Here is a 26,455-nt window from a genome sequence, read left to right on the forward strand (position 1 = left end):
TCATATCTTTACTGTATGCTGCTGCAACAAAACAATTTCCCAAATTGGGATGAATACAGTATTTATCTATCTATCTATCTATCTATCTATCTATCTATCTATCTATCTATCTATCTATCTATCTATCTATCTAATGTCTATGAGTGTTAGATCTTCCCTGACAGACAGCTTTGACGACCAATGAATACACCAATCTCCGTTGACGTCACATTTTTGCTAACGTGGAGACAGGAAGTGCGCCTCCCCCGGATTTCCGGGTTGAAATTCTTGCTTTTGGCTGAGGTTGTTTTGGTTTTACGATGGCAGAAGACCCGTCACTGTCTCTCCGGGTCTCGGAGATTAAGGACCCGGCGGTTCTCTTCGAGCGCTACAACACAGAGGACATCCGCCGGGTGGAACGCAAAGTCCGCGGGGAGATCGAGCAGAAGAAAGAGGAGCTGAGGCAGATGGTGGGGGAGCGGTACCGGGACCTGATCGACGCCGCCGACACCATCGGAGAGATGAGGCTGTGCTCAGAGAGCGTGGTCCAGTCCATCCAGGATATGCAGCAGTACTGCCACTTACTGAAACATGGCAGAGCCAGTGTGGGCAGCGCCAGGCAGGAGGTGAGTGGTCACCGGTCTGCATCTGTTGTAGGTGTACACCTGCACCAAGCTCCATGTTATCATCAAACTACATTTCTTTTCAAAATGCACAAATGCTTTTTTATATCATCTCTATTCTATTCATGACAGTAAATATGAATACTTAAAGGAACATTCCACCAGTGGAGACATGAATATGTATTGAAAGTGGGCCATATATGTAGTAGAATAGTAGCATAAATTTTTAATTTGGTGCCTTCTTGACCGAGAAAAGGCAGAAAATGACTTTTTTGTGCTTGTGGATTAAAGACAACAATCCCCATAGTGCATTGCAATGCTCAAGATCCGCAGGCCACTCCCCCGAGAGTGTACGAGCTCCACCCGACTCTACGCTACCTGGAAATCATGTCACTGCCTTACCTGTTTGCACTTCCATCGAGCACCTTACTGTATACTCAATCACAGGGTCAATACCTCTTTTTTTATAGTGTGGATAATGTTGTTTGTGTGTCTTTATGTTCATGACAATTCTTATTTTGTGAATTAAAAAACAAAATGTCACTCCTTCTCTCCTGTCTGCCTTCAACAAAGTTTAGAATAGCATCATAAACTTGGAAGGAGGTAACTGATTTGCAACAAACTTATAATGCAATGTATACTTGTAATGCTTCATAATTTATAGTAATTATAGGTAGGCTATGATCACAATTCTGTCGTTTTGTCATCTGAGGTAACAGTAGCTAGGTGGTTCCAGTTCTGAAATGTTGGTCGTTCAATAACTCGAATACACTTGGAGCAACATTACTAAGAAAGAACCACAACAACGTACATTTTAACCATTTAATTAAATAACTATACAAACAATACAACTGTTGAATGAATATAAAACAAGGAAACTATAGCTTCTCCTGAGCGTCCTCCACTTGCCCGCAGTACTGGTCGTCTGGAGCTGGGTAGTTCTGGCGGATAGCCTGCACGACACGACGCCCTCTGCCCAATCTCTCTCCTTGCAGGACCCACTCAAGAAAGTGCCAGTAGGCTGTTAGACGAAATTGTCTAGACAAAACATTGATCACAAAGTGAGTGATGGCATTTGAGCCTAGCGTGCCACAGTAGCTTGCATAACTGCAAGCTATTTGTGCAATGAACATGCCACGTTAGCGTGTTAGCAAGAGTACTCCTTGACATAGTAACAAAGAAAACAAACTTACTTTACAGAAAGACATCCATTTGGCCCTGTAGGCTTTGGCTGTCGTTTCCAGTTGACTTTAGGTATTCTAAAGTAGGTCTCCAGGACGCCACCAATTCGCCCCAGCTCTCTGCCAGTCTAAAGCACTGGCACTGATCTGTGATAGGTCTGTTAGCGCATTAGGTCCAACCCCCCTATGGGCGGTGTTGAAGGGTGAGAACTAGCGCTTGTAGTCTCAACAGAAATCCACCCCTCTTCCACTTCCTCCTACAATGACGCAAAATGACGATTTTTGCGTCATTGTAGGAGGAAGTGTAAAGAGGTGAATACGGATTTCTCCCGTCTCAGGGGGAAATGAGAGAGTGTTGCATGACCATTCAAAAGTATGACTGGGTTTCTAACAATGCAAAGCCTAATGCAAATGGGTGGAGTGTCCCTTTAACATACAGAGCAGCCTCAGTTTAGGCTCACTACATGTCTTGTTTGTACTTCTCAGTGGTTAGAGTCGGTCGTCCAATAACCGGAAGGTTGGCGGTTCGATTCCCACTCTCGCCACTCAAAAAAGATTGGTGGAACTGATAGCTGGAGGTGTGTCAGTCCACCTCCTTGTCACGGCTGAGGTGCCCTTGAGCAAGGCACCGTACCCCCCATGCTCCCCGGGCGCTTCATGGCTGCCCACCGCTCCAGGTTGGCATCTGTCTCTGAGTGTGTGACCCTTGTGCATGTGTGTGTCAACAGGTGCCAACCTGGATGGGTTAAAAGCGGAGGACAAATTTCGTGTGTATGCATGTATGCATGACCAATAAATAAATCGGATCTTAATCTTTATCGTTACTCTTCTGTATAAAGCGGGTTGTCCAAAGCCCTCCTGTCCTCCAACATATAGAGATGGTCTGTGCCTGTGTGTCCTGTTGTAGAGCCAGAGGCAGTGGCAGGAGAAGTTCTACACCATGGCCTCTCAGATTAAGCTCCTCTTAGAGATCCCAGAGCGCATCTGGAGCGCCATGGAAGCATCCCAGTACCTCCAAGCCACTCAGCTGTACCTGCTGTGCTGCCACCTGCACGGTCAGCTGCAGCTGGAGCCTGCCACGGGGGGCCTCTACAGCCCGGTCTTTGCCCGCTTTCCGATCCTGGTCCGACAGGTTGCTACCACTGGACTTTTTAGGTACTGGATTTTTTTTCTTACATGCAAGGTTAAAAGGACTAACTCTAGGCCTCACAACTGAAAGAATTTGCGATTGGTCCTGTTTGCTCTCGACTCGACAAGATCCAGTGAGGAGAAGAACTGAGTAGTTGGTTGATAAACAGTTGGTCTTCCTGCAGGTCGACCATTCTGTTGGACAGCAAGTCTCTGCTGCGGGGTCGGGCCGTGTCGGACCAAGCCATTGCTGAGGCCTTGGTGTCCACCATGCTGCTGGAGGACAGCTCGCCACGCCAGGCCCTGGCTGACTTCTTGTTGGCCCGGAAAGCCTCAATCCATCAGCTGCTGAACCAACCACAGCATGGTATTCTTCTATTTGTAACGCATTTGAAGTCAGCGTACGCCATTATTAATTTTACATTCAAAAGACATGAAGCAAAGAAGGTTTTTGTAATGGTCTTGTAATCTTCTAATCTTTGTAATGGTAAATGTCTTCATAAATTAATATAATACGAACTATCAGAAATATGTACCAGTTGATAAATGTGATGTTTTCCAGGCGCAGGGATCAAGGCCCAGGTTTGCAGCCTGGTGGAGCTGCTGGTCACCACTCTGTTCCAGGCCTATGCGGTCTTTTACCTGCCCCCAGAGGGAGCCCTCAGGCCGGGGGAGGGAGCCCTGAGCTGTGGCATGCTCTTCTCCATGCTGGAGAACGTCACCTCCACCACCCCTGCAGGTAAACAGTGGGGACATCTGAATGTGAGGATATATCAGACTGGGGTATCTTTCAGAGTGGACAGTTTGAAAAAGTGCAAACATTGCATTATTTCCTCAGCTAAAGGCAGAAAGGTGCTACAGGAGGAGATGAGCACCGGCAGCTGGCTCAAGTATCTGCCTGAATCCATCTCTGAGTTTCAGCCCACCCTTCGCACCCTGGCACAGCCAATCCAGAGAGAACAGCTACGGGACACCCTGCAGCAGTGGATCAACACGTAAGGACACCGCTGGTGTTTTTCATGTTTGCTCCAGCTAGTCGTCCACAAAGGTCTTTTAAAAGTCCCAAAAGCCAGAAAATAGTTAGAAATGGCAGTAAGAATGTTTCCCAGACTAAGCTGACATTTTCCGCTGTCTTGTTTTGTTTGGAAAAAAAAACTGTCCAGAAATTCATTTTATTTAGGTCCTTGCATGCATGATGAGGAAGGACATCAAGTCCTCATATGTAAAAAGTTAGAAACAACAATTTATCTTTTTTGCCTTTGACTGAATCGAAATGGTTGCAGATTGATTATTATGCCAGTAGTTATTATCAATCACTTTCTTTTTTAATTTAGCTATTGTTTATGAAACTCAATACTTCCAAGTGTAGGGGACGGTATATTTTAGCAGTTTTTCCTCAGCTCAGTACAGACTTGGTGTTATTAAAAGGAGTAAATCTTGAGATGGGAGACAGTAACTGCCTGTGCTTTCTTTTGGAGAACATGGCTCTGTAGGTGGGATGGGAGAAGGCCAAGAATAGCTCTATAAATGAAGTTGAGCTCAGTGTTTTGAGCTTATGGAAGGACAAGTATGACATTATTAAAGGGATAGTTTGCCTGTTTTGACATGAAGCTGTATGACATCCCATACTAGCAATATTATTTATGAACATTTTCTTACCCCCTGCTGCGTACTGTGAGCCGAGTTCCAGCCTGAGTCCGGCTAGTTGGCTGGGGCTTAAAAAATAAAGCGTTTTGCTTCTCAAAACAATATGCGTTCAAAAGATTAATACATTTGCATCACAAAATCGTTCTCAAGGAAAAAGTCAGACCTCACAATCGCTTGGCGCTATTTCTCTCCCTTCGTATCACTGCCTGCTGCCGATAGCTGCGCCTGTTACGGTGTTTGCTGCTCGGAAGCAGGGGACTGCTCGGTCTGCACTCTAGTCTGCACAGCCCGTAGTTTTAAGTTGGTATTGAACCTCAATCCCTCATGCTACACTGTATCCAGGGTATGTAGGCATTGTAACGAAGTAAACATATGAAGGTTATAGCTTATAAAACTATAATCAATAACAACTTTAATGCATCTGCATATTTTATGCCAACCACCCAACTTTATAACAAAAGCTGCGAGAGGTTTGCATGGAGCTATCCGTGCAGCCAGCTGTGGAAAGGAATCTTGGACACCTGGGGCCTCATGTACAAAGACTTGCGTGGATTTCCTACTGAAACATGGCGTACGGCCAAACCAAAATGACCTCCAACGTCGGATGTACGAATATGTGCGCACGCATGTATCCAAGCACATTTCGTTTGTACATCCCAATCAACGTGGAATTGAGCGCACATGTCGGAGCACCCAACTCCTCCCTGTCCACGCCCCTACTTAAATACGCAAATCATATTTAAATGAGCCCTGCACCTGCGATTCCCCTCTGTGTACGATCAGAAAATAAAGAAAAAAAACATGAGTAAGACGGGAAAAAAGAAAAATTACACTGAAAGTGAATTGGAAGTGCTACTGTCCGAAGTGGAGGCGCGCAAAAATGTACTCTTTGGTACGCTGTCATCCGGCATAAGCAGCAAACGCAAGAGGAGTGGGTGGGAGAGCCTGAGGCTGTTAATGCTGGGGGGTCTGAGAAGCCTCACAAGCAGAGGTGAAGAAGAAGTGGTCCCACATTAAGGTGGAGGTGAAGCGGAGACTGGCTGCCCACCGTTGCAGTGTGGCCAAAACAGGCGGGTGGGGGGGTGACCGACCCGGTTTGAACAGAGAGTCGGCGCAACTATGGGTGACACTGCTCTCTCATGGGGTGGTGGGAGCTCATGTGGGTCACTCTGATTACCCCCAAGGTAAATACCGATGTTTTTGTGTAACTCACAACAACGTGTTCATACAGTAACGTGCAGAAGTGCGCCGGGGAAAAGGCTGATTGAGATATTTCACACTTTACGCACGGGGTTATTGATATATGCCCACAGAGACGATCAGGGGCTTGTTAGAAAGATCTTAAGCTGAAGTTTAACCAGCAAAAAACAGCAAGAAACTAACTTTAACCACCGACTAATATATATAATATAGCCTAATAATGATGCTGTGAAGACGGGATAGAAACTGGGGGCGCACATACTCAATGCGCGTCACGGGAATAATATTAGGACCATTACAAGAATGAAGTTACACACCAAGAAGCCAACCATCACGCACAGTGCCACCCTGTAGTCTGTTCCCAACGATGCTGTTACTCAGAATGTATGAATCGTGCGTTGAACCAGGCCACCTCGCCACAATGTTGGTTAATTGCATTTATGCATCACATATGATCTGTACATCGATCGAATGAAAATGTTTCCTGTTAACATACAAATTCATCATGTGATGGCGCTTTTATAGCAATGTGTGCGCAGTCGATAGCCCCGATTACAAAACCGGCTCTCGCTGCAAATTGAGCTTTAATGTTGGCCTGTTGGGAATTTGATATACGTGGCTCAGATGCGGATAATTCTGTCCCACACGGCTGGCATGGCTCGGCTGGCACAGTCCCAATCGGTTGGCCAGCTCCCTCTGGAATGCTCCGGTTGGAACCCCAGTGTGCACATCACCTGTGAGCACAGGCAGCGCATGGCTCCTCGCTGTGTTGCGCTCCAACGCCGGCCGCAGCTCTGCGCACAGTTCCAGGAGGATTTCCCTCAAAACGGCTGATGAGCCAGTCGCCATCATATGCCACAAATCCTCTCTGTTGTAGTGAACACACGCTCTCTTCTAATTGCACCATTTGCAAAGTCTTCTAATACTGCTAAAGCAGCCATTGTTTTTAATGGTATGCATTGCACCACTTTGCGCTGCTTTTATATCCACTCGTGTAAATGGAGACACATGGGTGTATTAATTGTTTATCAGTATTAATTGTTCATGTGTCTCAAATGTGCACATCACTGTCTGACGACAAATTGTTTTCACATGTATTTATTATAACAGTTTCCCAACATCACCTTAGGTGTCGCCAAAGAATCAACAGCTGCAGAAACGTGCGTACGCCAGCCCTGAAGCTGCCGTGAGGCACCGCACATTTCCACGGTCTTTTCGTTCTTGATACATCTGATCGTTGACGTGAAAAGGTGCGTACGCCACTATTTTGTGCGTACGCACGCTTTGTACATGAGGCCCCTGGAGTTTTGTAAATAATTCATCACTGCCTTAGGCTCGACTTTTGCTGTAGAAATCATCAACGTAAACAGCACTGCACTCTACTTCTCAGCATCCTACGGTTCCTGGTGTCTCACCAACACTCCCTGTTCTCTGACAGCTCTGACTCTGACAGAGGCTGCTGAAAGAGCTCAATACAAAGTCTCCAACTCTGTTACTGGATCAGTCCTTTAATTCCAAAGTGCGACTCATCTGAGGAGTTACAGCATGCATCGTCAGAGAAAGTTGACTCCTAAAAACTGCATGGTCCAGGATCCTGAAACTATTGGATGAAATCTTTCTCACATGACTGTGTAGTGGTGAGGATGTGTCATTGGTCAGGATGATGGCGGCCTGACAGTTGTAACCAAACAGTGCTGTGGAAATGTACTTTTAATTTGATGTTTTTTGTTATGCTAAAACAAATTTATGATGCGGTCTTGATGTTTTCTGCTCTTATTTAATTTAGAAAAAAAACATCATCCTTAATCATCTAGACTAGCAGAGATTTTTGATAATTGGTTAATTGTAGGGCTGGGAATCGATCCGAATTCCCTAGATCGATTCGATTTCGATTCACAAGGTCACGATCCGATTCGATCCACGATTCGATCCGATTCGATTCGATATCGATCTATTTACAGACATAATGGAAATAAATACTGTCCAATAGACAAAACGGCCCCATGTGTTGGTGATTGTATCTGTGTATGTGTAAGAGGGACACAGAGAGAGAGAAGAGTCAAGTATCAAGTATTTATTTTAGTAAAAAATACAAGTATTATTTTGAAATGTAAGTAACATAACCATGGCAGAATTAACAATGACCAGAACTAAATAACAATGACCAAATAAAACATAAATAAATTAAAATGAACTGGCCCTCATATTGGAAAACTTCAAGCACCCCCTGCCCACAGTCTTTTAACCAGAGACTTGTGAAATGACATACAGGAGGTTGCTCATGTAACAGATGGCTTAATTGAAAAAAGAAGTCAACATCACACCGAAGGACAGACAGATCGTCACTGGACCACATAAACTAACCCCCAAGCATCCACACTTTATCTGCATCCCTTCTGGGCTTCTACCTGGACTGACTCTCTAATCCAAAATGTTTCCAACCATCTGCCTTCAATCCAGGTGGTGTTTTTAGTGATGCTGCTGATTCAGCCATTTTGCCGCCTTAAGTTTCGATTTCGTTTTGCCGGCACTCGCTTTCTATAGTGCGCCTCCGCGTAAAAAAAAAAAAATAAATAAAAAAAAAAAATAGATCCACACATTTTTGGATCGATATCGTGTTTTTTGAGCGTGAATCGATATTGGATCGTGGATCGATTTTTTTTAAACACAGCCCTAGTTAATTGGTTTCTTTCCATTGTCTTTCTTTTGTCAGCTGTAAGGAGGACATATGTCATGGTGTTGGCAGCCTTTTGGTCTACGTAAAAAGCCTGAAGGGGCTCGCAGCCATTAGAGATGCTGTGTGGGACCTGCTGTCCACAGACTCCATCAGTCAGCACTGGAGAACTGTGTGTCAGCAGCTGCTGGAGCGCCCCCTGGCTGTGTGGGATGACTTCCTGCAGCCGCTCTTCCTTCAGCGTCTGCAGGTTGGTGCTTGTCCAGCGTCCAGAATATCACAGCAGTTAATGGTTTCCAGTAGGGGAACTAAATAGCTGCCTGAATTTTTTTATGTTGGATTCAGTCTAAACACTGATATGTTTTCAATTTGACACATTGTGGTATTACAATGACTCCTTCCTTTCATTCCCCAAGGCCATCACCAAAGAAGAAACTGAAGCCATTTCAACAAGCTCTGTGGAGCTCCTCACCTCAGCTGTGAGAGATCTGGAGGGCCAGACTATATCCTCCTCCTCAGGTACCAACCCTGGCTCCACCCGCGGTGCCCAGTATGAGGTCGACGTGGCCTCCTTTGTGTGGACAGAGACCTCGGGAGACTTGTTGAGCGATGCAGGGTGGGTCAGCATCACTCAGCGGGGGCACCAGCAGCAGAGGAGTGGCCTGGCCATGAAAACACAGGCCCTGACACCCTGTGTTCAGAACTTCTGCTGCTCCTTGGACGCAAAGCTGAAGACCAGGCTTGATGACCTCCAGCACTACCTGCCCTCCCAAGACACAGGTTCGTAGGGCTGAGCAATTTTATCGATACTGCGATATATATATATCGATATTTTCAGAATCATGACTAAAAATCACCAGACAGTTCATCCTCAATAAAAGTGCTTCACAGTTTTATTGAAATTTTGGGCTGGGAAATTATTGGATGGATCCCATTAAATCAGTGATACTCACTATTTTTTTCACGAGGGTCACATTGGCAGAGCAAAATCAAGAGAAGAGCCACTTTTACGACAACATACTGAGTCCCCTTTTGCAAATATTCAATTCAATTCAATTCATTTTTATTTATATAGCGCCAAATACAACAAATGTCATCTCAAGGCACTTAGATAGTAAGTCCAATTCAAGCCAATTGGAATTCAATTAATTAATAATAATCATAATTCATAAAATAATCCAATTCGTTCATATAGAGCCAATTCAAAAACAATTTCCTAGCTAAGAAAACCAACAGATTGCACTGAAAACTTTTTGTTTTTCGGTCCAATCTCCCGGCCTGAGCGGCGTGCCTGAGGCGACTGTGGAGAGAAACGACTCCCTTTTAACAGGAAGAAACCTCTGGCAGAACCAGACTCAGGAAGGGTGGCCATCCGCCTCGACCAGCTGGGGTTTGAGAAGACAGAAAGGGGGGGGGGGGGGGGGCCGCGGCGGCGGCGGCGGCACTGTAACACCATTCAAAGGATATCTGTTGGAACAGGGAAACACGAGTTAATGACCACAATAATATCACATATACATAAAGAGAGTAAAGTGAGGAAAGGTGTGACAGATGAGGCCCCCCAGCAGTCTAGGCCTATAGCAGCTTAACTATGGGATGTTTCAGGATCACCTGAGCCATCCCTATTCAAGGTAAACACAAGAAACTTGTGCTAACGAAAATAAATAAATAAATAAAGGACCAGACTCAGTGAGTAATTCCCTATACTCCCTATATAGATCCATATATAGAACCATCTTTTACAGCCACAAGCTACCTCAGCCTCTCACCAACTGCACACCAGTCACAGCGGGGTGGGGATGCAAACCCTGGTTCGGGTAGGGGGAGAAATAAAAGAGGTAAGATAGGCGGGAATGGGATTCAAACCCTGGTTCGGGTAGGGGGTAATGAAAGTATAGAAGGTGCCAGAGGTGGAGGCAGGACAAGACACACTAGCAGATTCAGCAGACAAACTCACCTAAACAGTCCTATAATCACTAAAAATACCAGCAAAAACAAAGCCATACAACTCACTCTCACCAACTGCACACCGGTCACAGCGGGGTGGGGATTCAAACCCTGGTTCGGGTAGGGGGTAATGAAAGTATAGAGGGTGCCAGAGGTGGAGGCAGGACAAGACACACTAGCAGACACACTATCAGATTCAACAGACCTAACTATAAGCTTTATAAAAAAGGAAAGTTTTAAGCCTGGTCTTAAAAGTGGAAAGGGTGTCTGCTTCCCGGACATTTACTGGCAGCTTATTCCACAATAGAGGGGCCTGATAACTGAAGGCTCTGCCTCCCATTCTACTTTTAGAAACTCTGGGAACCTCAAGTAAACCTGCAGTTTGGGAACAAAGTGCTCTGTTAGGAAAATATCTTACAATGAGATCTTTAAGATATGATGGAGCTCGGTCATTAAGAGCTTTATATGTAAGGAGAAGAATCTTAAATTCTATTCTGAATTTAACAGGGAGCCAATGAAGAGAAGCTAAAACTGGAGAAATATGATCTCTCCTGTTAGTTCTCATCAGAACTCTGGCTGCAGCATTTTGGATCAGCTGGAGGCTTTTCAGAGAATATGTGGGTAAGCCCAATAATAAAGAATTACAGTAGTCCAATCTTGAAGTAACAAATGCATGGACTAGTTTTTCTGCATCACTCTGAGACAAGATGTTCCTGATTTTAACAATATTACGAAGATGAAAGAAGGCAGTCCTAGAAACCTGTTTTATATGCGAGTCAAATGATAAGTTCTGGTCAAAAATAACTCCAAGGTTCCTCACTGTAGAACTAGAAGCCAAGGAAATACCATCTAGAGTAACTATATAGCTAGACAATTTCTCCCTGAAACGCTCAGGTCCAAAGATAACGACTTCAGTTTTGTCTGAATTTAGAAGCAGACAGTTCTGAGTCATCCAGGTCTTTATGTCTTTAAGACATGCTTGTAGTCTGACCAACCTATTGGGTTCATCTGGTTTTATAGATAAGTACAGCTGAGTATCATCAGCATAGCAATGGAAATTTATGCCATGCTGTCTAATAATGTTACCCAATGGAAGCATGTATAAAGTGAAAAGAATCGGTCCAAGCACAGAACCCTGGGGAACTCCATGACTTACTCTGGTGTGTGAGGAAGATTCTTCATTTACAAGAACAAACTGAAATCTATCAGATAAATATGACTTAAACCAGCCTAATGCAGTTCCTTTAATCCCAATAACATGTTCAAGTCTGTGTAATAAGATACTGTGATCGACCGTATCAAATGCAGCACTGAGATCCAACAGGACAAGCACAGACACAAGTCCGCTATCAGAGGCTAAGAGGAGATCATTGGTAACTTTCAGCAGTGCAGTTTCTGTGCTATGATGCACTCTGAATCCTGACTGAAACTCTTCAAACAGATTATTTCTGTGTAAGTGATCACAAAGCTGAGCTGCAACTATTTTTTCAAGAACTTTAGACATAAAAGGGAGATTGGATATAGGTCTATAATGAGCCAACACTTCTGAATCAAGAGTAGGTTTTTTAAGTAAAGATTTAATTACAGCAACCTTAAAAGTCTGAGGTACATATCCTGTCAACAAAGAAAAATTGATCAAATCCAATATGGAAGTGTCAATTAAGGGGAAAACCTCCTTGAACAGTCTTGTTGGGATTGGGTCTAAAACACAAGTTGATGGTTTAGAAGAGACTATTGCTGTTGTTAGTTCAGAGAGATCAACTGGACAGAAGCCGTCTAAATATAAATCAGGTTCTAAAGATACTTCTAAAGCTGCTGTACTTGATGATACATCAGTGATAATAGTGGGAAGGACTCCATCAATCTTCTCTCTGGTAGAAACAATTTTATTAATAAAGAAGCTCATGAAATCATCACTGCTGAGAGTTAAAGGAATACCTGGCTCAGCAGAGCTCGGACTCTTAGTCAGCCTGGCTACAGTGCTGAAGAGAAACCTGGGATTGTTCTTATTCTCTTCTATCAATGATGAATAATAAGCAGTTCTAGCTTTACGAAGGGCTTTCTTATACATTGTTAAACTATCTTTCCAGACTAACTGAGACTCTTCTAAATTAGAGGAACGCCACTGTCTCTCCAGCTTTCTTGCAGTCTGCTTTAAAGCACGCAGCTGTGAATTATACCAAGGAGCCAACCTCTTCTGACTGATTACCTTCCTTTTCAGAGGGGCAACATTGTCCAGTGCTGTACGCATTGAAACTATAGTGCTGTCAACAAGAGAGTCAAGTGCTGCTGGAGTAAAGTTTAGGTAGTCGTCCTCTGTCATATCTGCACATGGCAGTGAAGAAAAGGATGATGGAATTAATTCTTTAAATCTGGTTACAGCATCCTCTGATAGACACCTTCTATATGTAAATTTCTTCTCAGAAACTGTATAGTCAAGTAATGTAAACTCAAAGGTTATCAGAAAATGGTCAGATAAGACAGGGTTATGAGGGAACACTGTTAACTGTTCACTCTCAATGCCATAAGTCAGCACAAGATCAAGGGTGTGATTAAGGCAGTGAGTCGGTCTGTGTACACTCTGAGAAAATCCAATAGAGTCCAATATAGAATTAAAGTTCATATTCAGGCTGTCATTTTCAACATCTACATGAATATTAAAGTCACCCACAACAATGACTTTATCTGTACTCAGCACTAACTGGGATAAAAACTCTGAGAATTCAGACAGAAACTCAGAATAAGGGCCAGGTGGACGATACACAACAACAAACACAAGAGGTTTCTGTGATTTCCACTTTGCGTGGGAAAAACTGAGAATCACAGATTCAAAAGAGCTCAAACTAATCTTGGGTCTGGGACTGATTAGTAACCCTGATCTGAAGATAGCTGCCACTCCTCCTCCTCTGCCTGTGGTTCGAGGAACGTGAACATTTAAACAGTCAGAGGGAGTTGCTTCATTAATGCTAACATGATCCTCCTGTTTCAGCCAGGTTTCTGTAAGACTAAATATATCAATATGATGATCACAAATCAACTCATTCACTAACAGAGACTTGGAAAGGAGAGATCTGATATTCAGCAAACCACATTTAATAGTTTGATGTTTTTGTTCAGTTAAAGTTTTTGTTTTAATAATTTCTTTTTGCACAAGAGGATTTGCTCCTTTTGTGTTAATCGATTGGGTGGGTAGCAGCAGGTGGGAAGCTGCAGAGAAGTGTGTAAGACTACAACTCTGCATCCTGGTCTGAACCCTGGGTTGTCATGCTTTAGGGTGGCAAATAAATTTGTCCATATTTCTAGAAATGAGAGCTGCTCCTTCCAAAGTGGGATGGATGCCGTCTCTCCTCATCAGACCAGGTTTTCTCCAGAAAGATTGCCAATTATCTATGTAGCCCACGTTATTTGCTGGACACCATCTAGACAACCAGCGATTGTAGGACGACATGCGGCTAAACATGTCATCACTGGTCAGATTTGGCAGGGGTCCAGAGAAAACTACGGAGTCCGACATTGTTTTGGCAAAATTACACACCGATGCAACATTAATTTTAGTGACCTCCGATTGGCGTAACCGGGTGTCATTAACGCCGACGTGAATAACTATTTTACCATATTTACGTTTATCCTTAGCCAGCAGTTTTAAATAGGATTCTATGTCGCCCGCTCTGGCCCCTGGAATGCATTTGACTATGGCCGCTGGTGCCTCTAATGCCACGTTTCTGACTATAGAGCTGCCAATTACCAGGGTTTTTTCCTCAGCGGGTGTGTCGCTGAGTGGGGAAAATCTGTTAGAAGCGTGGACAGGTCGATGGTGAACAACGGGCTTGACTTTAGAGCTATGCCTCTTCCTGACAGTCACCCAGCCACCATGTAATCCCGGCTGCTCGGGTTCTGCTAGGGGGAGGCTAATTGAGCTAGCTACGCTAGGTGGCTCCACACTGGCTAAAGGGACCTGGCTCACTATCGGTTGATTTTCAACAGTGCAGAGCCGAGCTTCCAATTCAGATAACCTCGCCTCCAAAACTACAAAAAGACTACATTTGTTACATGTACCATTATCGCTAAAGGAGGCAGAGGAGTAACTAAACATCTGACACACGGAGCAGGTGAAAGCGAGCGTACAACTAACCGGTGAGTTACATGCTGTTTATAAAGTTGTTTTGTAACGTCCCCATGCCAGTAATGTGAGAACCATGCATATGGTTTTGATGGTAAGGCTTGTGACTTTATTTTCGGATGGTTTATAAAGTGGTGTGACGTTTCTGCTGTGTGCAAGTTGTTGTTTTACGTGGAAGGTTTAGCTCTTGCCCCTTAGCCACCACGTATTAGCCTCGCATGACAGGCTGTGCGAACAGCGCAATCGCTTCACAGGGAGCGCAGATTTGCACCTGTCTGTGTCCTACTGTCAGTATTTGACAACCTCTAGCAATGGAAATGCGCTTCAAATGCCCCGGAGTTCCCCTTTAATACTGGGCTGAGCGGAAGCTGGCACGCATGTGCTTGACTCTCTTCATGTTGTATTTGTAGTTTGTTGTTGTAGTCATAGTGAGACATTCAAGATAGGCATGGTTTTTGTGCTGGCTTTTGCCCTTTTTTTAATTAAAAACCGATCCATTGTGCCTGCATCTCGCACTGGCTAAAGGAGCTAGCGTGCACTGCTGTCAGGTGTGACGGTGGTTTAAGCGGGCTGCGTTGCCAGGTTTAACAGAGCCCCCTTTTAAGAAACACCATTAAGCCTTAATTAATACTTAATAAAAAACTTAATACTGTGCAGTATCCGCTGTATGTTATTTGAAAAAAATGTATTGTTATTGTTACCATATTGTTATAAGCTACCATGTGAGTGCGAGCCAACAATTAAAGCTTGAGGAGCCGCATGTGGCTCGCGAGCCGCACAATGAGTATCTCTGCATTAAATGGATATATTCATTTTTGAATACTGATAAATGTTCATGTTTCATGCTGTTCTTGGCAGGATCTGACTCCAGCTCCATAACCGTTTCCTCCTCCGGACTCTCTGATGCCCTGTCAGCGTCCTCGTTTAACCGCTTCACAGACTCTCTGGCCGTGGAGGACGCTTTGCGTGAAGGCTGCATGACCTGCGTTCGCAACATCTTGACGTCCATCCGCTCCAAACTGGCCGCAGCCTCGCCAGACTCCATGCCCACCCACCTCAGTTCTGTCCTATTCATGGCCAGGTTGTGCCAGTCCGTGGGTGAACTCTGCCCCAACCTGAAGAACTGCATCCTGGGAAAGCAGAGCGGATCCGAAGCCACTGTGAAAGGGACGCCCCGACAAGGCAAGAAGCTGGGAAAATCCAGGGCCGCCGCCGAGGTCAGCCCTGCACAGGCCAAGTGGGCAGGCCTGAAGGAGGAGCTTCTCCTCTGCAGCATGGAGGCTTACCGCATATGGAGCTCCGCCCTGGCCAAAGTCAGACCCTATCAGAAATGTAGATGTATAACTATGACATTTTAACTTGCTCTATCTGATGCGACAGCTGTTTTATTTTCAGGAGCATAGAACAGGAAAACAGGATGGCATGTAGTCATTTGTTTTTTAGCAGGAGAACAAAATGATTACAAAACATAATAATTCGATAAACTTTTATTCTTTGAGCAGAGATGGGGACTATTAACTTCATCCATAGAGATGAATTCTCTTCTTCACATTCTCAAATTGCTGCTAAAGTAGAATGGGATTAAAGGGGTATTTTAAACTTCTCAGTGATTTATTATCATTATTAATTAGAAGGGTATGGAGCAAAAATATAATGCTGTATAATTGATAATGTTGATGAGTCTGCTGGTGTAAAAACTGGTGCCTGTTTTACTAACACTGTTGCCTTTAAGCTTTATAAGGTAATGGTAGTTCAATCTGTTGTTTACAGCTTGTTCTACTGAGCCCAGGGGCTCCAAAAATGTCCTGACAGCTTTAAATCATTCTGGAATTTAAACATCTGCTTGCTTGCACTGTGCTGTGTTAGGTGCTGCTGGATAAGTTTGGCACAGCCCTCCATGCCGAGTCTGCCGGTGCCATCCTAACAACTGTAACAAACTGGGAGGATCTGGAGATCCAAGAAGAGACCGAGTCGGGCAGCAGTGTCGCATCCAAAATCCGTCTTCCTGCACAAGTCAGCCACTCGGATCAGCTGATAAACATGACACTAACTTAGGATTCCACAATCAGGTCTGATGCAAACATCTTTTGTCTTTTGTCTCTTCTTCAGCCATCTTGGTTTGTGCAGTCTCTACTGTTCCAGCTATGTGTTGAGGTGAATAGGGTGGGGGGCCACGCACTTCCTCGGCCCACCCTACAGGAGCTACTGCAGGCCTGTCTCGATCAGGCTCTGAAGCACTACCACAGCCTCACAGAGCTGCCCCCCAACAGGGTAAATGACACATAAATCTGATGTTGCAGATGGGTTAGGGGACACCAACAGGATTTTGCCCCAAATAATCACATTTATATATAAAATACTTGGTGTACCGTGCACATGTGGGTCTTTTTGACTCTGTTACGGCACCCATTGCTGGCTCAGAGGCTTATCGTAGAAGGTGGTAAAGAAAATCTTTAGCTAAGACAGGAAGAAGGACAAAGTGTGGAAGGGTGGAGGAATTAATTTAATCCTTAAGACTCTAGCATGGTCGCCGCGTCTGCTAGCGCAAGCGATGTTGATGACGTCACGATTTCGTGCCGGCTATATACGGTGGCGCAAGTCGATGCGCCAGTAGTTGCAATTTTCTCCGTCACAGAGGCGTCGCTGCTACGTGAAGGTTACCGCTACTCTACAACCACGAAAGTGGAGAAGAAAACAATGAAGAGCAGGAACACTGTCATCAATGATGCTGCTGCAGTATCTGGGAGATGAAATGCTTCGTGTGTTTCTGTGTTTCACGAAGTTCGTGAACCAAGACAATTCACTTAAAAGAGGTGAAGGTCTGAAGCCCCCGGCATCACCACTTCGAGTCCCTGCCCTCTTCTTTGCCTGCACGTATCTGTCTCGTAGCTTCTTCCACACATTCTTACAGAACTCTCCCTCTTTCCCCAAAGTTCTGCCAATCTCTGTCCACCAGTTTTAGGAGTTTACGTGCTCCCTGTGCTGTTTCATACAGGTGGCTGTACAAACGCACCTCCTCACTGAGCCTGGTTCGTCGTTCTCAGCGCAGCAAAGTCACAAAAATCGATTGGTGCACGACAACGCGCTGCGCCGTCTTTTCGGGGCCTGAAACGTCATTTTGACGTCACGGGTCGGCTGTGCCGTGAGCTACGCGTCAACTGTAAATCCAGCTTTACTGTAGGCTTCATGAATTTCTCTGCTTTCTCCTGCCCTTCTATTAGGAGGGTGTGTTCCCCATGACTCAGAACAGAGCCTTGCAGATGCTATTTGACCTCCAATACCTCAACACCACACTGAGCAGCAAGTTTGAGGAGGGAAAGAGCTCCCGCTCCCACAGAGACCCCAGGTAGGAACTCCTACAAAGACCATGATGAAACGTTGTCAGGGCTGGAGGGCTAATGGGCACGGTGGAAACATGCTCCATACAGAGTTTTTTTTTCTCCAATCTATTCTTATGTCTGCTGACCACGATGTGAAGACATGGTGTCAGGGTGGTGCCTTTGACTTTATAGCTATAATTAAACGTAAAGCCCTTGGTACTTTTAAGTCATGGATGCCTTTTTTAGAGTCTGAGCATAGATCTCTGTACACTCTCTGTTGGTGCCTGGCAGTTCTGTGTCTACGTGTTGTAGCGTTTTGCTGCCACTTGGGAGCATTCCCATAAATAAGTGGAACAGTCTGAGCTGCTCTTAGTTGTTTACTACACCTCTACTTTGCTGTGGAAAAGAAAGAAGTAAAAGTGAACAAAGGTTTGATTTGTGACAGATTGAAATTGTTCTTACAATAACTGCTCCCTCTCCTCATTCATTTTCTGGCTCACTGTATGTGCTGCAGTCTCTCCCCCACTAAACTGTGCTTTAATGGCCTTTTTGGAATCAAATATTGGATGACTAAGACCAAAATGACATGTTGGGAGTAAAAAAAAAAAAGTCCGATAATTTTCCAATCTTTTCTGTAGTAGTCTGCACTTCTACAACAGGGACCAGGAGCTAGAGGGTTGTAGCCCAAAGAGTAGCCAAAAGGTTCCTAGTCCTTGTTCAAAGTTCCTGAGCCTGAAATGCAGCTTTTGACTGTGACTCTTTGACTTTTGATAATGTAATATTCACCTCTACGCAGCCTGCCTGGCAGAAACATGAACTGGAATAAGTAGCTCCAGTTGAAAAGTTGATTCATGGCATTTAAAGGTCAGAACTCAGTATCAGGTGTAACATTTGGAGAAGATGTGCAGACAGATGACATGAGTAACATGCTAAGAATCTGAGGTTTCTCACAGGGGTATGTGCTCTTTATCTTTTTCAGTTTGACTTAATAATCAGGTTACTTACATCAGACATCAGCACCACACAAGGGGCAGAGAATAAGCTTCCAGCAGTCTTAACTACAAGTTTAAAAATATATATATATTATATATGTAAATCTCATCTCTCTTTTTAAAATATATATATATATATATAAATATAAATTATTTTTTGGGGCTTTTTTTATGCCTTTAATGGACAGGATAGTTGAAGAGAGACAGGAAGCAGGGGGCAGAGAGAGGGGGAATGACACGCAGCAAAGGGCCGTCCGATGCGGGACTCGAACCGGGGACAGCTGCAGCGAGGACTGTAGCCTATTATACATGGGGTGTTTGCTTAACCCACTACACCACCGACCACCCCAATCTCATCTCTTTTTGTCTGCAAATTGTTGACGTTGTTGATTTATTTGTTTATTAGGAGCCCCATTAGCTGCAGCAAGCTGCCGCTATTCTTCTTGGGGACCTCATCAAAATACATTACAAATAAAGTACTTTACAAAAAATAATTTCATGGCATTGAGTACATTATATAATGCATTAATCAAAATTCACAATTCCATTACAAATTACATGAAATCCAGAACATAAATCCACAGTTTCCTTCCATCTTATCCAGTCATGATAGTTCCATACATACTAAATCAGTCCACAAGGCCCTTACCATTACACAGGTACTTTTTTAAGGTCTTTTTAAACAAAGATTTACCATCAATTTGTGAATGGGTTTTGGAAGCTGATTCCGTTTCTGCATGCCCCTATAAATCACTGTTCTTTTTAAAGCATTTGACCTCACTTTAGGTAATGTAAAATACTTTCCCACTGCATGTCTAGTGTCATACATGTGCTTGCTGTTACTAAATTCCAGATGTTTGTATAACATGAGTGGACTCTGTGTTACCGAAACAAAATTTAGTAAAGAACACAACAGTCGGTCCTTCACAAATAACCAGTTTAAGTTTGAATGCATTTCTTTAACATTTGCTCTATAGCCTCGTCTCAGGACTAAACGTGCTGCTCTATTTTGTATTTTCTGAAGTTTTTCTATCAGATCTGTATTTGCATTTGACCAAACTGTGGAACTGTTGATTATTATTATTATTATTATTGAATTCCTTTTCATTGCACTCAATAACTAGATGTTTGCAGGTTTTTACAAAAAAAAATACAAACAATAACTCATTTGAAGAGTTGAAAAAAAGTGTCACGCCATTTTTGAATGGAGGCAGTGTTGTATAATGGCAGAGGTGGAGCTGCTCCAGCTGCTGCAGCCAGAGGAGAGAGATTTCTAACCAGCATGCATTGCTTGTTGACCATTTTCCATGATGTCATGATGTTTCACATCAAGTAAAAGAGATATTTTGCTTGTGTGTTCAGCTGGCAGAAGCAAATGTGTTACACAGTGATGTAGATAAGTAACGGAGGAAAAGCCTGGATTTCATCCATGGAATTTCAGGCCGTTAAAGAGCAGTGTTTTCCTTTGGTTTTGGCGTTGTAACATTGTGCAGTGCATCTTCTAGATTCCACACAATCTGCGATTGGTTGGAGAGTTTCATCGACCCCTTTGACCTGGATGTGTTCACACCTCCTCTGAACAACAACCTCAACCGCCTCTCCCAAAGGACCTTGGTATTTGCAGCCACAAATACATGATGACACACGCATGAAATAAAGGGAAATACATTATGATGAATGTGTTTAATTTTCAGTTCACATTAAACCAATGCTTACAACAGTCTGAGGATACTGTTCAGATGTAGCAGTTACCACAACACACAAGGCTGCTCAGCTGGCTGATGTTCCTGATTGGTTGATTAAACATTGTGTTTCAGGTGCTGCTTGGGCTGCTGACAGGTTCGGAGAAGCAGTTCGCCTCTCGGAGCAGCACTGTAAGCTCCCAAGAGCCTCACAACATCCTGCCGCTGGCCAGCAGCCAGATCAGGTCAGAGTTCACACGAGTTAATGTAAATGTAAATTTATTTTATTTATACAGCCCTTTACAGACAGTCATTACTGTGTACCAAAGTGCTTTACAGCAGGTAATAAATAAAGAGAAGAATAATTGTATTCTGACCTGGGCACTTCCAGCAAAAATTGATTTGCTGATGAAGCTACTTTGTGCAACATTAAATGATAGGTGTGGAGTTTTAAAGTTTTATCAGCCCAATGAGACAAGGACTTTTCTATCCTCCACAGGTTCGGGCTGTTGCCTTTCAGCATGTCAAATGCACGGAAATCCAAGTCGGGCTCCCGGAGTTCCGATGCCGCTCAGAAGTTGGTCAGTAACCGTTCTGGAACCAGCAATGTATGAACTTATATCTTTGTTCCACTGTTTTTGTTCCACCTGGGGTAAATGTTGTCCTTCACCTTCCCAGCATTACTGAGTACAAGATACCAAGGCAAGTTTTTTTTTTATTTTTTTTTTATTAGTGTAGTAGTGTTGCTGTGTGGATTGTTACTAGAGCTTTGGTTTGCCTAAGTTGTGTTTGCGGTTTGGGAGCGCTTCATTAAGTTAGTTATAGTAATAATAATGAGTGATTGTTTGTGTTGGAAAGTTCAGAATGTTTTCTTTTTTATTCTTAATACCCTCCCATTCTCTGCTCTGGCTCATGAAGGAGCATCCAGATGTTGATCATTTCACTGAGCAGCAGCACAGCAGAGTCTGGGGCCAGTCGCACCATTACATACACACAATAAAGGTCAAGCTCGTGTTAAGGTGTATGCCAAGTTTCATGTGCCAGTCACATTTTACATTCCTGGGACTTTTGGAAATATTCTTGTTTGTCCTTTTACCAACAATCACATGATGGCATCTGCATGAGTTAACTTCTGGCACATTAAGCACTTCCCTCTGCCACCAGTCATACCAGGCTAAAGAATTATCTCGGCTGTGGAAACAAATAAAATCCATTTGATTTTATCCAACTGAGTGACTCTGGGTAAGACCACAGACCAATGTTTCAAACATATAGTGGTTCCAACATTGTCAAACTGCTCAGAGATGGCTCATGGGCCGTGGAATATTCCAGCTTTCCTGTTGCTCAGGTGACCTAAAGTAACGTTTGCTGTGACAAAATGAAATCGAATTTTCCGAAGCTCAAACATCATGACCACCTGTTTAATCGGCTGTTTTTCCTTCATGTGCTGCCAGAATGTACCATCGTTGTGAGATGATCAATGCTATTTGCTTCGTATGTGAGTGGTCATGATGTTTTGACTCCTCACATATAATATTAACAATGGAAAAAGTAAAAATAAGTCCCTTGTTTTGAAGCTGCTTTGGGTTTAAATTTCTTTTTTTTTTTTTTTTCTTTGACATAATGCAAAGAGTCTACTCTAAACCTACTTTTTATATAATGTTTAGCTTAAAAGAGCCTAGTCTTTGTTTGGAGCACCAGAGCCAGAGCCTGCTCAGCCCTGATCCAGGACACCCATGTCCCATATCACTGGCAGACTTGTACCTGGATACCACTGTTTATCACGGTAGAATATTTTCCCCAAAAATGACTGCTAGTCAGTTTCAATTCCAGTTTCCAGTTCCTGTTTCATATTGCATCAAGACCACAGTGCAGCATCTGTGCTTTTCCAATCTGATCTACCTTTAGGAAGCTCCATTATTAGTAGTCAGTGAGAGGCACAAGCACCACAGCACAACCTCTATAAAGCACTAGAGCTCTGTGGTAGAGCTACGGCACGTCGCCCTGACCCAGGACTATTATTTTACAATAAGTTGGATGAGCGTTAGCTTTGTTTCTGTATAGCAGCATTATAATTGTTGAAATCTGGTTTCAATCCCAGAAGTTGCCACTTAGACATATTGTACCCATTTTTAAGAAGATCAATAATCAATAATAATAATACCAGGAAAATAGGAAATTGGACATAACAAATTATTTTGATCACAAAATCTTTTCTATTAAAATGAAAACAACGATGATGAGCCAATTAACTCTCCAGTAGTTGCAGATGGCCATTCAGGATTGTTACTGTGTACATGGTTTTTATACTGTGAGCATGACGGACCTGGATCAGGGCTAGATCAGTATGCTTCAATGAACGCTGGTGTTAATGTTGTCATCAGACAAACAAGAAAAATCAATGACTTGGATGTTTTCCCCTTCCTCTACCAGGCTCCTCGGTCCTCCACAACAGTTAATGATGACAGCTTCCAGCCAGGCAGCCTCTTCAGACAACTCGCTGATCAGGATGAAGACACAGCATCTTCTTCCCTATTCAAACTCAGCTGGCTGTCTGGCATGGCCAAATAACCCATTATTTGTTTTTATTTACTTTTGCATAGACTTTGTAAAATCACTGTATATTAAATATAATTTCTTCTTTTGAAAAATGCTTTTTGTGTTTTGTCATTCAAGATCCATTCATGTATGTGACAATAAGCATATAGTAAGAAAGGTTTGCAGTCATTCACTTCTGCGACACTTGAATTGTACCAAGTGCTGTTATTACTTGCAGTTATACAACAAATGATATATTTGTTTCTTAGATTGCATACAAAACATTACTTGGTGTAAGACTATGGTGAATATGAACATGGGGCTGAAAATTCAATTAAATTTTATTTATATGGGGCCAAATTACAACAAATGTCATCCCAAGGCACATTAAAGATACAATCCAATTCAAGCCAATTAGAATGCAATTCATTGTAATACAATCATAATCAAATCCAATTCATTTTTAATTCCAAATTAGTCCAATTTATACATGCAAAGTAGCCTGGGAATTCCCATGCTGCTTTGCGCGCGATTTCATTCACACTGCAAAGGCAGCCTGGAAACCACCGCCCTTATTTTTGCCTGAGTTAGGGAACCAATCACAGAACGGGGGGGGGGGGAAGCAAGACGATGACGACGTCACAGATTCTATAATACTACAGATTCGCAACTCACGGTGCATTTCCGGTTTCCAACGAGGCGATTTTGGTTGCAGTTCCACCCTCTTTCCACGTGGGGCGCTCAATTTTTGGAGACCAGAATGAATGGAGTCCTATGGAGCTATACGCCCTAGCGTGCCCTTATCTCAAGATATAATTTTTTCTCTAGTAATTCGAATGTTGTGTTCGAAAGAAGATGTTTAGAAAATACCCATGGCTGAGTTTTAGATTTTTAGAGCCACTCATTTGCTTAAAAAAAGGATTTTAAGTGTATATGACGTCATACATAGCTTACAACCGGAGATGCCGCTTTAAGGCAACAATCCTGCTTGTTGTTGGTCTCAGAGGCAGCAGCGTTTTCAAGGAAGAGCTGTAGTAAGAGAGAATCTGTGGTAACATCACAGATTCTTAGGCTGTGGTAACATAAGCGGAAAAAGTCCATCTTAATTCTTTTGTCGCTTGGTATGGAGCCAGCCGTCAAGCGGTGCCTCTGGTCGTAATTCATTCTTTCACCGGTCGACCAGCTGTCATTAGCACAATGCTAGCGCGTTGTGGACAACAAGAAGCCAACCTGTAAGAAATCAAAGGGATATATGTACTCGTTCAGTAGATTTTTGACTTGAAACCCATGTTGAGCTCTCAGAAACTACATTCAAATCTGAGCGCTCTTGAGGAGACTTAGGTGAAACTGACCATTTGTAGCATCTAGCTCTATTGGGCCCAGTTCATTCTGGTCTCCACCGACGCGCCCAGTGGAATTCTGGTGGAACTGCAGCCAAAAAGCCGGTACAATGGGGATTAATAGTAAGTGGCAAGGCTGTTAGATAGGCTGTGACGACGTCTATGCGCGACACCGAAGCTTGTAGAGTGTTAATCCAACATGGCAGCGGACACAACGTTACTGTTCGATGCAGCCTTAGAAAGTGTTTTAAGTAGCTTAGAACGCAAGTTTACTTTTAAAAAAGAGCAACGTTTGGCGTTGAAAGATTTCATTGCCTTCTTCCTCGTCGAATTTCTGTCGCTCTACATACGTCATCTGGTATAAGTGATGCAATTGGCTATGAATCGCGCGCAAAGCAGCATGGGAAGAACCAGACGCCATTTGATAGACATTCGTGGCGCCCAATAAACGGCTCTAGGCATTCGTAAACCACGCCTCAAATACGAGAAAATGCACACCTAGTTCCCAGACCACCATCTCATCGAGATGTGGACGCGTCAGCCAGGCATGCAAAGCCTATTTTTTTTTAAAAAAGAAAAAGAAAAATAGCTAAGGAAGCCAACAGATTGCTTCGAAACTTCTCTTCGATCCAATCCCCAGTCCTGAGCAATACTCAGACTGTGGAAATAAAATAAAAAACTCCCTTTTAACAGGAAGGAACCTCTGGCAAAACCAGACTCAGGAAGGGTGGCCATCCGCCAGTTCATCACAGGGCCACACAGACAAATGAGACACACAACCATGCATGCTCACACTCACTCCTAGGGACAATTTAGGATTGCCATTTAACCTAACATGCATGTTTTTGGACGGTGGGAGGAAGCCAGAGTACCCGGAGAGAACTCACGCATACACGGGGAGAACATGCAAACTCCACACAGAAAGGCCGCAGCCGGTAATCGAACCTGGAACCCTCTTTCTGTGAAGCGATGGTGCTGTTATATGTACATGTACAACAAAAAAGAGAACAGAGTGAGGAAAGGTGTAACATGGGAGGTCTAACAGCATAACTATGGGATGTTTCAGGATCATCCCTAACTAAAAGCCTTGTCAAAAAGGAAAGTTTTAAGCCTAATCTTAAAGGTAGAAAGGGTGTCTGCTTCCCATTCTACTTTTAGAAACTCTAGGGACAACAAGTAGACCCGCAGTCTGAGAGTGAAGTGCTGTTTAGAAAATATTGCACAATGAGATCTTTAAGTTATGATGGAGCTTTGTCATTTTGGGTTTTTTTGGACAGCCCAATGATAAAGAATTACAGCAGTCTAATCTTGAAGTAACAAATGCACGTTTTCCTGCATCACTCTGAAACAGGATGTTCCTAATTTTGGCAATATTATGAAGGTGAAAGAAGGCATTCATGGAAACCTGTTTTATGTCAAAGAACAGATCCTGGTCAGAAATATCTCCAAGGTTCCTCACTGTATTACTAGAAGCCAAGGAAATACCATCTAGAGCAGGGGTCTCCAACCTTTTTCCCTCCTAGAGCTACTTTCACAAAATAAAAATGGCCGAGAGGTACTTGTGTTTTGTAACATTTATTATCATCGCTCATTTTGAACAAACAAACTCAATAAGCCTTCTTTTCCTGAACATTTACAATATGTTACTGTCCACATCTCACATTCTGTATTAAAACATCACAAAAATAAAGAACAAAAAATGCATTCACAATAAAAACCATTTAGTTCAGTTCAATATTGAGCAGTGAAGGTGTGTGTGTGTGTGTGAATGTGTTCAGAAGTCCAGCCTTTTTAGCTAGTGAGATGACTGACACTGCAAGGAGTCAACAAGAGAGGTGTATGCTGGAGTGTATCCACTTAGGTTCACTCTTATGGAGTCATTTAAATGTTCATCAGTCAGTCTCGTTCTGAGCTTTGATTTCAGGACATTCATGTCAGAAAAAGCTGACTCACAGGTATGTAGAGCCAAACAAAGCAGACATTTTCAGAGCTGCTTGGTGAAGATTTTCATAATTATCTGGCTCTACCAAGCTCCAGAAATGCTGTGAATGCTGCTGAGACTAAATGCACATTGTTTTGAAGGT

At 43.3% G+C, this 26,455-nt stretch overlaps 1 protein-coding gene across 2 annotated transcripts; it reads left to right on the top strand.

Moving 5' to 3' along the window:
- Positions 1-242: 242 nt before the first annotated feature.
- cog1 (component of oligomeric golgi complex 1) lies at positions 243-23,144 on the top strand. Of its 2 annotated transcripts, XM_075453434.1 has the most exons (16): positions 243-605; positions 2,691-2,938; positions 3,097-3,278; positions 3,474-3,650; positions 3,750-3,906; positions 8,472-8,682; positions 8,849-9,212; positions 15,358-15,812; positions 16,366-16,512; positions 16,609-16,770; positions 17,721-17,845; positions 20,317-20,425; positions 20,629-20,738; positions 20,993-21,074; positions 21,172-21,195; positions 22,927-23,015. In XM_075453434.1, the coding sequence occupies exons 1-15, from the start codon at positions 300-302 to the stop codon at positions 21,178-21,180; spliced, it is 2,844 nt and encodes a 947-aa protein (XP_075309549.1). In that variant the 5' UTR covers positions 243-299; the 3' UTR covers positions 21,181-21,195; positions 22,927-23,015. The 2 variants fall into 2 exon arrangements, with proteins under 2 accessions (XP_075309549.1, XP_075309548.1); XM_075453433.1 differs by lacking the exon at positions 21,172-21,195 and having other exon boundaries at positions 22,927-23,144.
- The last annotated feature ends 3,311 nt before the right edge of the window (positions 23,145-26,455 follow it).

This window comes from Odontesthes bonariensis, chromosome 21 (assembly GCF_027942865.1).
Source record: "Odontesthes bonariensis isolate fOdoBon6 chromosome 21, fOdoBon6.hap1, whole genome shotgun sequence".
NCBI lineage: Eukaryota > Metazoa > Chordata > Actinopteri > Atheriniformes > Atherinopsidae > Odontesthes > Odontesthes bonariensis.

What these genes read in the sequence shown, in the direction of transcription:
- cog1 (XM_075453433.1), top strand. Translation starts at nt 300, where the DNA reads ATGGCAGAAGACCCGTCACTGTCTCTCCGGGTCTCGGAGATTAAGGAC. An exon ending in TCTTCCTTCAGCGTCTGCAG is followed by an intron (nt 8,683 to 8,848) that starts GTTGGTGCTTGT and finishes TCATTCCCCAAG; the next exon opens with GCCATCACCAAAGAAGAAAC. An exon ending in CCGATGCCGCTCAGAAGTTG is followed by an intron (nt 21,075 to 22,926) that starts GTCAGTAACCGT and finishes TTCCTCTACCAG; the next exon opens with GCTCCTCGGTCCTCCACAAC.